Here is a 17,734-nt window from a genome sequence, read left to right on the forward strand (position 1 = left end):
TTAATTATGACACTTGGCTAGCACAGAAAATACTTTGCTCTCTACAAGTACAATAGTTTTTTTCTTCCAGGCTGGTGCTGTTAATCATCGCTGGTCAGTCACAGAATTTCAATGGTAATAACACACACTTGTTTCATAGTTGTACTAGTAGTTTACAGAGTTTAGACATAAAAAAACAGTAGTGGATTCTTTCTTATTGAATGGAATATGTTTGGGATTGTAAATACAAGAGTTATGGGAGTGGAAGTAACCGTGGTGATAATACTGTGGATTAAAAAAAGTTTTGTAATTGATCACTTAGATAGTCTGTTAACTTCCAATTCATACTCGACTCAACCATATTCGTAGATGTAAGTTTTACACCTGTAATTACTGTTGCGTCTTTGTGTTTTTGAAAAGCATGAACATGTATATAGCGCACTATTTTATTTAGAATTAAATTCTTGGGTAGCAATAACTTGTTTTTTTATGTCGCACAATTTACAAATTGATAAGTATATTTGAAATTTTTGGAGAAACAATGGTTTGAAACATGATTTTTGCAGCTTAGCGATTTGAAAATAGGTATAAACTGTACCCCGGTACTCCCTTCAAATTAAAAATTTTGGGGTATTTTACCATTTTTTCTCATGAAATATACATTTTCAAAATTTTGCTCACAAATATGGTGAAAGATAGCTCCTCTGTCCTACAAGAACATTGTGGTAATAAAGTCGAGCAACGCACCCACAAAAAATTAGTTTGTTTTTGGCTGTTAAGAAGATGTCAACTTAACTTCATCAAACATATTGTTCACACAAATAATTGGCAGTGTACAAAAGGAATTAAAACAATTTTAAAAATATTAGCCAAGAATTTAGTATAAATGATATCGTTACAAAATGAACAAATCTGACATTGGTCCACTCTAGGTACCTACATACCAAGTACAAAGCTATTGAGCTGGTAGTTTTCAAGTTGAAGTCAAAGTAGCATTTTTACCAAAAATTTTCACAAAAAAAAAAAAGAATTGAAGATAACGTCACAAAACATTTTGACAAGAAATATTGTCACTGCTATATTTGCTGAAATATGTGCACATGTAGCATTCTACCTCAAATGCAACATTCTTTAACGTCGAGGGGAGTCGCCATGATGCAATACAAAAATATACATGCATTAACGTATACAAACATGTTTTGGGGGTATGCTGCCAATTATTTGGCAAAGTATATGGTATTATGAATAAGCTTGGCATTATTTAATATTTTTATTGGAAAATGAATATTGATTTAGACATTGCATTAGAAATCACTGGACCACACCTCAAATACAGGCACACCAACATATATGTTCGTTGATCAACTGCACAGGGTCGTGACAACCTCAGTTGAAAAATTCGTCACAAACTAGTTAGCGTAGGTTACAAACAAAATGATACTACATCATTTTGTGAAGAGTAAAAGAACATCCATTGAATAGACTCGCAAAAACGGAGGCAAAAATGTTATAAACATATTTATTTCCAAGATTCATTATATCGTACTATAGTGATATTCACAGCCTTATAAAACAAATAAGGGAATAATAAAAATGTCAGTAAAAGATTCTGTGAATAAATTCAATTTTAATATCTGTTGGCAGAGTTAGATTACTATAAAATGATGACAAACATGTACCGGGTATATTGAGAAGAAGTGTTGAACATTGAAGATTTCAAACATGAACTAAGGAGTTAAAACATCAAATACACTATCATCAACTTATTCTCACTCCTTATCTTTACTTTGAATCACAATGGTTAAAGGGCGAGAGTCGTCGCGCCATGCAATAAATGGTTCTCATATAAACAAAGATGGCGACTTTGACTGTTGCGTATTAAATTCAACGAGTACAATCTGAGACGTTACAAAGCTTTAATTAGGTATTTTTAGTTGATTGGAAAGTTTTAAAGGAGTCACTGGGGGTAATTAATGCAGGTCAAACCTCATACTGATTTTCATTGGAAGAGCGCATTGGATTGTAGGAAAATCATGGTTCATCAACACAAATGACACATGCGCAGCACGACGACCACCACCATTTAAAAGATTTACTGTGTATAAAACACATTGTCCTTTTATTTTATTAGAAGCATATCTTCAATAGAAGTGCACATAAATTCACTATTGCTAATTTTATGATAGATCAGCAAAACTATAATATTAATTTTTCTGTCAAGTGCATAAATTAAAAGAATACATTTTAATCAAATCAATAAACAGTGATTGATTCATTTTTCTGAATAAAAACTGATAATAGAATTATGACCAGATACACCTCTGCAATTCACATAAGAAAGTACGCTGCTAATAGAGCAAATATGGTACATGCATCTCCATTGTTGATGAAATCTGATCTTTGATGGCAATACCACCATATTGACACCATTAGTGGAGCATGTATTTATGTAGAGTGACAGAAGACTGGTTCACATGACAGAGGTGCGATTATGGTTACAGTACATTGAAGATTTAATTATTGCAATTATTAGTTTATGTGAGTGACTTTTAAGATAGACTTCTTAATAAAGCAAATATGTCAATACATTAACCTCCATTGCATTTCAAAGCAACATGATAAATATTAATGTTCCTGTAATTCAAGTGAAAATAATTCTTTTAATAGTATATTAGACATTAACAAAATCTTATCCAAACTGTAAATTCCTCAAATTCATCAAAATTGCACATCTAACAAGGGTACTTTAGAAACAACATTTAGAAGCAGGGAGAGAGAGAGAGGGGTGTGATTTGGAAAATTCTTATTAAGGTAGCGGGACTATTATTTGCATACTTGTTTTCATCTTCTAATTGTGACTAAATGACTACAAATAGACCCGGGAAAGTATATATTTTTAGAATCGCCAGACTTCAAGCTTTTCACAAGTATATTTTGCATGCCCGTATCTGCATTCTACGACGTTTTACTCAATCAAAGGCGAAAAATTACTTTTTCTGTAAAAAAAAAAATTACACATTTATGCTGGCGATAAGAAGTATTTTTTTCACTATTCCTAGTTGTTCAATAGTCTGGTAAATTGAATGTGTCTGGTTAGTTTTATTCAAGCAATGCGTTTTAAAAAATAGTGTCCTGCATTTCAATTACTTTTTTAGTCGCATTGCCCCCAACTCAAACCACAACTCGTTGGTAAATAATCGATGAAATAGTTTGTCTGGACACATTCAAGTTCCTCTCATTGTCACCTTAAAGCTGTGAAAATTTGGTGTTAATCCGATGACAATAAGTATAGGTTATTTTTTGTTAAAGACCTTGTATTTTGAAAAACATAAACTCCTAGAAAACGTCCATGAAGTAACAGCAAAGATTTTCAAGCTTGTTTATCGGCACAATCAATTTGTTTTCCCATCAAGGTCTGTTTTACCATGTGTAGGGACATCCAAATGTGTAAGGCTATTGGAAACCAAAAAAATAAAGGAATGGGATAGCTATAATTGGATAAATTCGGCATATGAAAACACCAAAATCAATGATTTTTTTCAGTGGCTGTGAGACCTTGTGTCTGACACATTCATATGCAAATGACTAATCTGTGAAACAAACAGGGGCGGAGACAAACCACTCAAATGTTTGGAAACACTCATTGTGTGTCAGATAGCTACTGATAACACATCCTAACATTGCTTTGTCTTGAGTTTATCTTTGAAACTTATAGGCACACAGATTAAACCTGTGTTGTTGATTTTGGAAAACACTACTGAGGCTGCCTTGCTTCCCTTCAGAAAATCTACATTTTAACCAACTTACATGACATTCTATGTTATATTGACTTTATCATATGAAAGTTTATGGTGCATTTCATCAATTAATAAATAAATGTGAAAATCGTAATTTTCAACACAAATAATAGTCTCGCTACCTTAAATTGGAGTTATTCAATTTAACTCTACACAAAGTAATGGAGATCAACAAAAAAATATCTTCCTCAAATTTTGATGTGAGTATCTACACTTTATATCCCCATTTTTTTAATTAGAAGTAATTGGTTAATAATTTCAACCAATGATAGTTTTATCCAGATCTAATATGGAGCAATATATATATATAAAATACAGTGTTATGTAAAAACAAGTGTGTAGATACATAATAATGAATATTACAAAAATTGGTACAGTATCAAAGATACAAAATAATAAAGTATATTATTTGAATTGAATTTATAAAAAAAAGCAAATTATATTAAGTCATAAGCCTAAATGGCTAAAGTATGCATCAACTGTTTGAGTTGGTAGTACATACTCTAGAGGGCGCTGCTCAGTCAGCTGAGAACTCAATTTGCTCTGCTTGCAGTATCTGGTAGTTAAGTCACAGTTTATAATATCAGCAATTTAGTGTTCTAATACATTCAATTTCATATTAGCTCTATTAGTAGCAGGGTTTTTAGCCAGAAAATGAAAAGTACCTGCCTAAAATCTATATTGAAATGCAAGTTGGTCTGTAGCCACAGGCTGATTATTCATAGCTACCGGTATTTGGAGAAACTGGAAATTTTCAATCAAAGTTGAGAGGTTTGTAGAAATTTAACATGTCAAATCAAATTCTGTACATATCTGAAATGACAGGCAGACATGCAGGTGACAGGGCAATAGCGTGAATAGTAGCACATGCCCTTATGTAAATTAGTAATTTTTCCATGGTCAATTTAAGTAATATTTTAATGATTTAACATACCAGCCAATGTGATTTCTGGTTTATATGCACTTCTATAGGAGCTACATGTATGCTTCTATCAGAGGTAACATGGTATTAATATCCATCTTTTTTTTCTCATCTTATTTTCTCATTTTTTATTATGAAAGATTTTATAGTGTTGGTTATCACAAAAGTTAAATAATACACAATATGTGTATGTGATAAAAATAATATTGAAGAAAAATGATATAAAATAATATTTCAGGTAATTATAGAGACATCTAAAATAGCTATATGCACTTGGTTAGTAATGTCATTTTTCTGGTAATTAAAAACAATATTTAGAAATACCAGTAATTAAAATAAAAACTATAAAAATGTTGTTGTTGAATAGTTTTAAGGTCATTTCATCAGTGGTGACACGAATCGTGCAACGTCATCTTGAATTCCTCTCAAGTCGCACATAAACTAACAAGTCAACTTTTGCAGTTCACATACTTCTTTGGTTACGGTGAATCACACTACTTGGCTGTGCTCACTTGCCAAGCACGGCCTGCTACATATTATTTTACTTCCTTCACACTATTCGACCATCATTGATTTTTTTCAATTGCCATGTGCATAACAAAACTGATTTTATCTGAAAATACACTGGGCCTTCAATAACCACTGATGACACCCTAATACTGGATTGTAGGTAAAAAAAGCAACAAAAATATAATCTTAGTATCAGTATGTGATTACGTAGTAATATTTACGTAAAAAACAAACATTACTGCTGGTCAATACAATAACAATATATACAGAAATAATATCTCTAGCCATTCTACAATATAAATTATGCAAATGATCTCATCATTATGCAAAGTTTTTAGTTATATTTCACCCACATTACAGCGTAGTGTAATTTCCCTTCCAACTCATACCCAGTTATAATCTTCGGAATGTATGGCAGTCCTCTGAGCATGTTGATCTCTTCTATTAACTGATCTTCCGACAAGTCCACATGTGTCAGCCATCCACCAAGTTTCTGTTGGTGGAAAATAGCAGAAAACAATACTGTGTCGTGATCAGTTCTTGTGTCCAAGTATGATAAAGTTCTTTCAGATTTTGCATTTAGTTTGATAGCTCTTTCCAGATCCTCCACAGTAAGATCCGTGTATGATTTCCAATTGGCTTGTTTTTCAGCCGACACTAGCAGTGTCACGTAATCTTGACCATTGTGCTGTTTAATGCTCTGTATAACAGGCATGTAACCAACATTTCTCCACTCTTCAATTCGGGAACTGTACTTCTCGAGTCGTTCATGCCAGCCAACCTGCTTGACTCCTGAGAACGTATTTCCCATGGCAATGATGTGACGAATACGGCGGTTATGGCGATGACTAACATAACTGGTTATAAACTGCGTTTCAAGATCATTTGATGGCCATACCCGAAACAGCTCTTCCACGTCGTAACTATCAAGATCATAGAACAACTTGTAAAGCACGTGAAGATGATCTGTTTTGGGATCTTGTTGACAGATTATACTGAAATATGTTCTATCCTGTACTGTATAGCCACTTATCCATATAGGATAATATTGATAATTAGCGAGGGCAATGCCATAGGCCTGCAAATGGTGTTCAGGCAGTCTGTACTTCATCAGAACCAACTTTCCATCTTTTAACTCATGAAGAGAGTCACTGCAGTCATCAATGAAATGATCATCACTTGGCCACTGTTCCACAGAATTTACAATATCTGCTGTTAGTTTGTGAACATTTTTTCGTTGATTTCCATTCAGAAATATAACCCAGCTCAGTCTTTGTTTGGGACTATGTTTATGTCGCCCAGTGCCAGAACTGCCACCATTCTGATGATAAAGCACAAGCTCATTGTCATGCGAGTCAGCCGTTTGCCACCATGTATTGTGGTTATGAATCCTAAAACCGATTCCGTGCCAGGTATCGGAATGTTCAAATATGAATGGCTTACCTAGCATTAGCTCCAATGTCTCCGGCTTTATGATATCTTCAATACCTTTCATTAACCTCATCATATCATAGACATTGGAATACCACCCTAATGTGGAATCTAACAATGCGTAGTTTACGCCTGAATTAATTGAATCATTCCCAAGTAGGATGTATCCATCTTCGAACTTCAATGTCGGTATCAGATTTGGCTGCGATCCGTATATTTGTCGACTGCTATGATGAGGACCTATTCTTGTGTGCCACATGCCAAGAGGGGTCAAAATCGTATCTTGGATGTAGCTTCTGTACTCTTTGCCACTCACAGCTTCAATTATCCGGCCTAAGACACTATAACACAGATTGCAATACTGGTATTTCAAGCCAGGGGTGAAATCCAACGGTTGCGATAACATATATCGAATGATATCGTTCAAAGCCAGGTCTCCGTGGTGACCCATCACCTTCGCAATATCAGTAACATTATGTCCACGCGATAAATAAAGTTTGTTCATCAGTGGATCATACAAGGGTGGTTTAGCTTGGTTCCAACCCGCTGTGTGGTAAAGCAACTGCTCCACTGTTATCTGGTAAATTCGCTGATCAACAATTGGGTGATGTTTGCGTGGATACAGATGATGAAGAATGCCGTCCTTGCCGAAGACAGGTTCATCAAGCATTAGTTTGTCTTCTTCAACTAATTTGAGTATACCAACTGCTGTAATCGTCTTTGAGATGCTCGACACTGGCACTAAGCTGGAGGCAGACATTGTCTCTCCATCTTGTGTTGAACCGTACCCTTGAGTATGAACAAGTTTCCCATCTTTCAATACACCAATAGCTGCTCCCAGATAATCATTCTCGGTTAGAAACTGTATGACTTTCTCATCAAGTTCGGGAAAGACTTTACTGTGGGTAGTGATGACTTCTGTGGAACAAAAGCAAAAAAAAATGTTTGATAATAAAAACAAAAAAATTTGGAACGTTGACCGTAGAGGGAGCATATGCATTTAACCAGAGAATACAAGCTGAAGTGTAACAATTTGCTCGGTATGGAAAACAAGTATTCAAGAATGAAGAACATCTGTGGAATCTTCTGATGAATGAATAAACATTACTGAAGTATGAAAAGTAAATTGATACTCAAGAACAAGATTCCATTTGATGAAATGAAGGAAGAGCAATTTTTACTTGGTTTATTTTTAGCAGATTTGATGTTGCTAGGATATTCACTATAGAATTTTATTTAAATTGATATTTTTGTAAAAGAACTGTTCTATGGATAACTATGACTGTAGCCTAAAAATTAAAGAGGCTTTAACTGCATTTTATGAGAAAAAAAATGAATTTGTTACTGAGGTATCAAATAAATATACATGGGGTAAATGTTAGGGTATTCATGCTCTGCACATATAAAGATCACCTAGACAACTGTCTCTTCATATGAAACCACCTACATTTAAACAACTAGCTCTTCACATGTAAACATCACCGAGACAGTTTTGTTAGAAATCATTTCTGACTATTTGCATACATTGTATTACATTTCGTTTACTCACTTGATACCAAAATAGTAATTTTTGCTAAATATTCACATGAATTCGAAAAAAAATAGAAAAAGTTACAGCTTGTGTCCCTTCAAGCAATATTCATGGTCTATGTAATAATAATAATAATTGATTACCAATAAAATGAAAGCACATGCAAGTCCAGCCAATAAAAGTCATTTGAAGACAAGTTTGCCAGTAAAATGTTTGGGATAGCTTTATGTGAGTACACGATAGGCAATATAGAATAGAGCAAATGACACGCTATTAAATTGTCTGTTCTCAAAAAGAAAACATACAGCAAACTTTAAAAAGCACATTACTAAATTGCCCAGTCTAGACTAAAAGGAAATCACTGCCAAACTTGAACAGGGTAAACAAACAAAACAAAACAGTATTAAATGTGGTTGAATAAACACCATTAGAAATATACAATTTATCTATAGTCCTTCAGTCCCCTGTGAGCTGTCTGGCATGTACCGTCAATTCTGTTTGTCGACACAGAGAAGACTTAATCGTTCTTCTATGAATGTTTAAACTGCAGTGCAATACAGCATTATTGTCCATGCGCGGAATGCTTTCATCAAGTGTGAGAAAGGAATGCCGCCAATTTTGCCGTTCTTTTATGTTGGTTGCAATGTAGTGAAAGGCCACTTTACAATTAAATTGGGTTCCAATTTCCTAATCACAGGACACAGGCCATTTATTGGTTTCGCAAACTTCAAATAATTTGGTTGTCCCTCTAGAACAAAATACCCTTGACTGAACTTTGTAAATTCTATTAAGTGCTCCCGTGTGGCCATAACTATTCAATGTAACAGCTGCAAGTCACAATATAGAGATAACTTTTAATACAGTGTTTTACTGAGTAAACTTTGGTCAACTTTTACAGAATAAACTCACAACTATTTTGATTAAAACTTATAGCCAATGAGATTTTATGTTCATTTGGTCAAAAACTAATGAGGAAATTATAGAAAAATACAAATATAAAAAAACATGCAAAATATTATTTTTATCAATACATATTTGTAAACTGAATATAAATCTTTAATATAGAAATACTGGTCTACAAAGGCAAAAAGGCAGGGTTAACTAATCTTTAAAAAAAAAATTTTCAGTGGAAATTCTAAAACTTGTCTTATTACATAATTATGCAAAATATCTAATAAATATGCCTAGCTTTGAGCCAACAACAAATCAGGGTTATCTCAAAGTACCTATGAGTGTTTTTTAGGATATTGGTGGATTGTCTTCAAATAAAGCAAATATGGAATATACTAATTGTGAATTGGGGAGGTAGAAGGGGTAGAGGCTAAAATAAGAAATCCCACTCAAGACTATTTTTTTTAAATATATTTGTCAACTGTCTCGTATTGAGGTCACAATGTGCTCCACATTGATAAGATTAAAATAATAATGAAATAGATCCTACAATCGTTACAAATTGCATGCTACGTTGTTTGTTTGTTCTTCAAGAAAAATGATCTGACCTGGCTAAGAAGAGGAATGCCAGGGCGTTAATTTCCACAAATAAACATCTTTCCACTCATGTAAAGTGTTTTCTTTAGAACAGATGTAGCTGTTACGTTGACTTTATTCTGTGACTCGCCAGGGATCTAATTTGTCATGCACTGACCCTTAAGATGGTTTTGGATCATTCCGTCAAGCATACAGTATTTGTTCTATCAGCACTGCAATGTGTTTAGTGAAATTCCAGAGGCACTTCTACAGTCACAGTTAAACCCTTGAAAGCTAAAAATGTGAAAGGAGACTCTGGCATTTGAAAGGATACTGTTCAAGCAGATGCACTTCTAATAGAACAAATATGGTATTATTATCAGTACATAGATTCACATACATAAACAAGTATTTTATTGGAAGAAAACAAAAAAGACCTAAAGAAAAAAATATTACTTGTCAATGTACAAACAACAAATGTGAGTCAAATCCTTTTTTGTGTCACTTATTTCACCACTACACAGCGACCTCTATTGATGAACTTGAGAAATATGTGTGACGTGAAATATTTTAGTGAAACAAAAAATTGAAAAAATTGGCTCGCTGCATTCTTTTTTTTTTTTTGCAAGACCTACACTTCAAACAAAGCTTCATCATATAGCAAAGACCAACAAAAACAGGAACGATAGTAGATCAACATTCCCAGCAAATATGCCATGCTGTCTCCATACAGGAAATTGACTCAATTTTGTTGCCAGAAACGCACAGATTATAAAGTAGTTTAGTTTCAAAACAATCATAGTTACCATAAGGGTTATCATCGATTCTTGGTGTGTGACGTTGGGAAAATACTTTGATAGTTATGTCATATCTATTTGTAGTATACAAGGGCAATTCAGAGTCATTGACTGCAATGAAGCACACATAGTGGAACTGCTACATGTTCTGCATATCTGAGCAATTCAATTTGAAAGGGGTCATGTGTTGTCTACCGAGGACATACTTAGATCAATTCAGTAAGTTTGAAGCAATAAAAAAGTGTCAAATGCTTTCTTGATTATTGGTTCACCCTCTGAACTTTATATTTATTTAATATTTTCCAAAAAAACTGACTTACACTTTGGAGCTGCATTTTTTATATTCATTTTAAAGCGTGGTGGTAGTCGTCGCGCTGCGCATGTGCAACATTTGTGTTGATAAACTTGGATTTCCCACAATCCAAAGTGCTCTTCAAATGGATATCACAAGCATGGGGTTTGACCTGGGCATGACTTGCACTGAATACCGCCAGTGACTCCTTCAATACCTTCCTAAAAATTACCTAATTAAAGCTTGGATACATTTCAGTTTGCACTCGTTGATCTGCGCAACAGTCAAAGTCGCCATCTTTGTTTATATGAGACTATACATCTCGCGTATGCATGATGCGACAACTATCGCCCTTTGAGTCCTTATATCAATGACAGTCAATAAAAGTATAAATCACCGACTGATTATATTCAGTCTGGACAAATAAGTAATTATAGAATGGTTATAAATATGAAACATACAAACTATTTATGTGTGCATGTTACATATATAGTTAGAAAGATAAATGATCTTTTCAATGAACTTATCTGACCTTGTGCCATATGACAAAATTACATAAATTACTCTTTCCATGTAGCCAGGATAATCATTTCAGAATGCCATGCCTTTAATAAATCCATATAAGAGTGATAGAAAATGTTATTAATTAATATATCATATTTGCTCTATTAGAAGAGTGCAAATAAACCAATGAAAATTACATTTATTGTATACTGGATATTTAAATATGCTTAGCTGTTTTTTATGTATTAAAGCACCGGCTCTACTAATAGAGCAAATACGCTACATGTGTATTACATATTTGGATGTCATTCTGGCTATCAAAGTCTTCTCACTGCATTTCAATTCCTAAAAGTCAGTTGGGATTTTACTAGACCTAGACTGTCAACAATCGGTCGTACCTAATATTAATCTGTTGTTATTAATAAATATTGTGTATAAACGTAATAGGCGTGAATAAATTGCGAACGCCGGGACAGGAAGTATGAAGTCCCCATTGAATGTCTAGGATACACAATTACTTTAGGCCAGAGGACTGTCGACAGTCCAGATAATTCCTTGCAGAACGAGTTTGCAGAATCTCCTGCGTTGATGCGAAACTTCCACGACTGGTCTGTTCTACCGCGCTTTCTATAGGTGTCACTATGTTTTTGAGATGATAAATATGCTATTTGCCTTCTGGTGTGTTCCACACCCAGGTTCACTGCATATAATTAATAGCAATTAATACGCCTCAGAATGGACCAGTCATGGTAATTTCACATTGGACCAAGATTTGAGAAAGAATGAGGAAAATAGCTGCAGCTGGGCCAGTCTAGGATCAGTAATACCACTATATTCATCCCTTCCCCTAACTAACATACAAATATACTGTTTTCTATCTATCAACATCTCATTTCATCCAATAAATGGATATTATCGATGCAGTTTTGTCACTGATACACACCAGTAAGCAAAGGTCATCAACATTTATATAGGCTAGGTTTTTATTGGGCAAACATATAGCAATACTGTTGATAGCATTATGAACGGAACTAACCAACCTATGACGAACTAAAATCCAATAAAACCCCAAGTCACATCATGCTCTGAAGCACAGGCTGCTTCGGAAACATGCAATAGAGTTATTTCATTATGACATTTTAACCAAGTAGATGAAATTATTTACTTAACAGATGAAGCTGAAAATCTTACAATAGCCCTGGGTAACATGATAATACTTGGTTGAATAGTTTGAGTTAATCGGACAAACAGTGTTCAGTAGGTATGTAAATTTGTGGACTGGTTCATTTGTGGGGAGTGGGGTGAACAGAAAAATTCAGATTTAAAAAATAAATAAATATGCATCACAATTATTTTAATTACATGTGTGTATGCAACATATCTCACATGTACAGTATGAGTACCTGAGCCCACACACTCAAATCCAATGATCTTCCACCAAGTGTATGACAAACACTTGCTAACTATATGGGATAGAAACTTTATGAAACTTGATGAAAATGATCATATGAATATATGTTCATGCAAGAAAAATCACTAGTTTAGCAAACAAATTTAAATAGCAGTGCATTTTATTTTTAAATTTCTATAATTGTATTTTAGCACGGCTTTAGAAAAACACCCTGGTAACTTCTTTGAACAGCACAGCATGGATATAGATTTAAACAAAGTGTTCTCCTACTGTGAATAACATATTCAATGTCTTCATCAGACCATCTAGTAATTACCGGTATATTGTGATGTAGATACTCCTGAATAATAATTAAGTCAAATTTTGTGTGCTATATTTGCAGTAAAAGTTGAACTCCGAATTAGTCTGTCCTTGGGTTATCTTGAAAAAATCTTACAATCTTTCGACTATGATTGAAAAAACATACTTAGCAAATTTGTTTTAGTCAATATCTTTTAAGTTCCTGGTCTTTATGCATTAATGGCCTCATCATCTAGTAGTTGACAGGAAACATTACCCGAACCTCAGACCATCAAATATATAATAAACAATGTATTGTCAATTAACTTTGCAGGGGAAGTCGAGACACGTTCAATAATTGGGAAGTTACATAAAAATAACGTATTAGCCACAAGCCAGATATTCACATGAAACTAATCAGAGAGACATGCATTTGTAAGCCATCGCGCACACGATCCTCACATATGTAGCGGTTTCCTATTGCATGTATATGTAACTTAACGTGTAAGGTCTTTATACCAAGTTTATATGAATTAGACCCCTGGAGGCAAGTCTGAAAAGTCGCACATGTTCAAATATATTAAATGGGTTAGTATGTCAGTGAGCATAGTACCAAAGGGAATGACTGTGCAAACTGTTTTGTATTTATTGTATGCAAGCAAGAGTTACAACACTCTTTGGATTGCCACAGAAACTAAAACACAAATATTATGTAAATATTGCTGGGAAAAGTACAGTTGGGGTGTTTTCATCTGAATGCATTCCGTCTCCCATGTATTAGTATAGCACAGACTATTAAAACTTTTAGTCAAAAATAGGCTGATGAATGACCAATTTTGTTTTTGTTTTGAAATGTACCGGTTTTCCCCTTCAGACAGAGCACCGTAAGATCTGTATTACCGGTAGAAGCTGCATGCCTATAATATAGAAGTCGCACACATTCTTTTTGAACAATTGAGAAAAAAAAAATTACAATTTTGCATTTGTGTAGATGATCTAATAGAAACTGCATTCCCTCTGTTGCATTGTATCATTTTAATAGAAATCGTGGCTTCTACAACAAATTTTACAGACATTACTAAACATCTAACAAACTTTCAATAAATGTGAAACGGGTTTGTGAAACTGTATCGGTCTATCTTTGATGTATGACATACATGTATAGTTTTGTAGGATAGGGTAACACCCTCTCTATATATTGGATTGTTATTATCACCTCTGCCCTGTATATATAGGTTTCATATTCTAGCTCGTACTGAGATTTTAAACAACCAGAATCATTCCCTACAGGAGGAACCCATCACTTAGTGTAAAATGTCACAAGTGCTGCAAGCTCTAGATTTTGGATAGTGTAACATTTATTTGAACAGTGTGGATCGAGGGTGGAAAATTTTTTTATTTAATTTATTTTTCTATGCACATCTTTTTCTTTAATTTACAACCCCCCTGAATTTCTACTGGTCAACCCCTAACTACTTACAGTATATTAGAAAATGAAATGTCAATTCACTCAGACGGATGACAGAGAGTTGTGTGAGAAAAACTTACAAATCAGGTTTCCATTATACCACACTGGACAACATCTTTGAATAAACGCATGTGATGGGAACCTTTCATTTTGTCTATATTGCTTAGGAGCAATTGTTTGGAGATTTTCCCATATGGAACTGTGCTGCAAAATTTCAAATTGTCAATATAAACACACTGTAGCTTCTGCTTCTTCATAAAAAATAAAACAGTCCAGGGCAAGTATAGTAGAACTGACAGTGCCAATATTTTAAAAGACAGGAATAATACTAGACTGGTAAGAAGACAACTTTCTACAATTGTCAAGATAAGCCCCTCAATCAATCATTATGCAAATTAGTCGAGTCCACCCATGGTACTTGAGTTATCACAAAATAGACAAACTATACATGTTGCATGTGATAAATAAAAGCAACGATTTTCAAAAAGTTTTATATATTCCTTTTAAGAGCAAATGTGGTATATATCAAAAGAACAGGAAGCCAATGTGCATTACCGATCTGGAAACACTTTGTTGGACGCATCACAAGTCATAAACTGAACATGGGTCAGCAGAAACTATCAAAATCAAGAGCTCTGGGCTTATTTATTAGTCTCGCTCTTTCAGTTTGAAGTGCTCTGGTGGTGGTCTAATATGAATAATTCATCCTGATTTGTATAAAACGTTTACTCTTCTTTGAAATGTGTTTTATCGATAAACACACAATGAATCATCTACGTAATTTAATTATTTCACATTAAAGCAAAATATTCAAATAGTAGATGGTGATGACTTGGTACCTCATAAATAAATATAATTAAGTTTGAATTCATCTGATATATATGTGACATAAAAATACATCTTTGTCATGATCAGTATATTTTTCAGTACATAACTTTTTTTTTTCCTCAACAGACACCGGCACAATTTATGGAAGATCAAAAAATTACCATTACAAAATACTTAATTAATTTGTTCATGAAATTTGCAATTATTCAGGCATTTTGACTGAATCTGCTATTTCTACTGAGGTGTTGACTGTCAAAAATGTTTTTACTTATTTTTTATACATATATAATTTATAGTTTTTCAGAAGTTTGTAGTATCTATTCAATTACTGTAAGGGGTTAACCATTAAAGTCTCAGGGGTGGGATGAAGAAAAAAAAATCCAACTGGGTAAATAACAGGGAAAAAATATTTACTTATAAAATAAAAAATATTTGATTGGAGAAACCAACCAATATTTTAGAGCAACATCATCTTAAAAAATCTGGTACAAAACAATAATGTAAAAAAAAAAAGAATAATTGCACATCTTTTCTACCATCTTCCCTTCCAGAGTTTCCAATAGTCAACATTTTGATCTTCCATCTTCTACCCTGCTGAGGTTTCCTTGCTGCAGTTTGTTAGTATATCCATGAAATGTGAATACAATTAATAACTTAGACACAACGTAAGTGAAAATCATGTAAATTTAATCAAAACTTTAGGGACACATTTGCTGGCTTTCTGCAAATTTTTGAAATGACAAAGGCATTTTTTTTGCAAACAAAAATATTTTTATTTCATAATTTCAATACGAGGTTGTTTTAGAATGGATTTAAGACAAGGTAGAAAAACTATTCACATTATTGTTTTATAAATTATTCAATTTCTATAAAATATATTTGTGTGATATTTCTTTGTGGAGATTCTATTGTATTTAAATTCATGCCTAGACAAGATAATAATGGTCAATTCCTAATTCTTGAAGTTAGCAACTCAACAGTGCTGCCTGCCAAAACAACATACAAACAAAGCTGCTAGAACTACAACAAATGGTTTCCCCTGGGGTTTTCCCTGGCAGAGTGCAACGAATTGTGATATTACTTGCCTTGTTACTTTATTTTAATAATCTTTCTTATTTTAAATTTCTATGGTGATAGCGAAGAAAAAGAAATGCCACTGCACAAAACTCAATGTCACAACCTATTAATGTAATGACCAGTCAAAAAAAGCATGAAGAGAAAGTACAAATTTTACACACTCAAGTTTTCTTGTATTGGTGTAGACGACTTACAGTGCAACCACTGTGAGGACGACTTACAGAGCAACCAGTGAAGTTGCAGGTACAAATGTTGTGTTTTCCAATTAAAGAAAATTACACAAAAGATTCACTGACAGACGAAATGATTTGTTCATTATTTAACTTTTTACTTTTTTGGCCAAGGTCAGCACTTAACCCTCCAAAGTAAAAGGACAACATAAAAGCCCCCATTCACCAATACTCATAAACTAAACTAAAGGAAATCCATCAGTACACGGGCCATTTACTGTCATTCGGAAACAACTATCTCAGATGTATAATAATAAAGACGTCGATTTTGATAATTACGCACCCTTGGCTAGATTTGATTTTCCAATCAAGTTCGTCTCATAATAAAGCTGCTGAAAGGTATGTCTGGTTTTCTACTTCGAAGGCTTTCATCCGTAATATTTTAAATTTAAATTGCATATAGCACTGGCGCCGAGCGCATACCGAGAAACCCCACGGAAACTAGTCGAAACGAACGACATCGGATTCAGTAAGCCAAACTTCAAGTTGCGTATTAAATCTCATGTACAGTTGAGTTTTTACAGTACAGGCTTTTAGTCTCACTGCAATTGTACAGAAGTGTAATCCATACTTTGAAAGTTTGAGGATCTATTTTACTTTGGAATGTCTTTGTAGAGTTTGAACGCCGTTCACCACTCCAATCGGGTCAACTCGAGTGGTGCCTTTTACACAACACTGGATTTCGCACTCCGGGAACAGGTGATCTGAAAAGCAGATTTTAGAACGAGTGGGCGCTCGTTCGGACCCCTGTGTTAATAAACTTCGTCAAGTATTTTCCACACAGTGATCTGTAATCAAACCTTTTTTGCCATACAAACAGGGGACGTTAAACGCGTTCCGCAATAATAAAATATACAAATCACTACGTGGCCTGCGACAAGGGAGGTATCAAAAGGTGTTGAAAAGTGGCATGTGGGTCTCAGGGTCGAAGTCTGCTTACCTTTATCAAAACCGTGAACGACAAAACAAGCAACAACATTAATCAGCAAGATTACAGATGTATCTACGTTTGCCATGGTAATAATAAACGATGACTTTTTTTCTGGCACCTGTTTGCTAGGCCTATGTATGTGAACGTTTACCCAACTTTTCAGCTTAGCTCCCGTGTCGTCTCAGTTCGCTGAATACACAAACCAAATGAAGTTGTTTCCACGGTCACGTGGTACTATTTACACTTTGGCGATAATAATGGTCTGTCCTCGGTCCCACGA

At 34.1% G+C, this 17,734-nt stretch overlaps 1 protein-coding gene across 1 annotated transcript; it reads right to left on the reverse strand.

Annotated features, from left to right (window-relative positions):
* Positions 1–1,484: 1,484 nt before the first annotated feature.
* Positions 1,485–17,655, reverse strand: LOC102806986 (uncharacterized). Its single transcript, XM_085500064.1, has 2 exons — positions 17,464–17,655; positions 1,485–7,557 (listed from the first exon to the last, which is right to left on the reverse strand). The coding sequence occupies exons 1-2, from the start codon at positions 17,537–17,539 to the stop codon at positions 5,543–5,545; spliced, it is 2,091 nt and encodes a 696-aa protein (XP_085356190.1). The 5' UTR covers positions 17,540–17,655; the 3' UTR covers positions 1,485–5,542.
* Positions 17,656–17,734: the final 79 nt, after the last annotated feature.

Source organism: Saccoglossus kowalevskii, chromosome 6, assembly GCF_978046115.1.
Source record: "Saccoglossus kowalevskii chromosome 6, keSacKowa6.1, whole genome shotgun sequence".
Lineage (NCBI taxonomy): Eukaryota > Metazoa > Hemichordata > Enteropneusta > Harrimaniidae > Saccoglossus > Saccoglossus kowalevskii.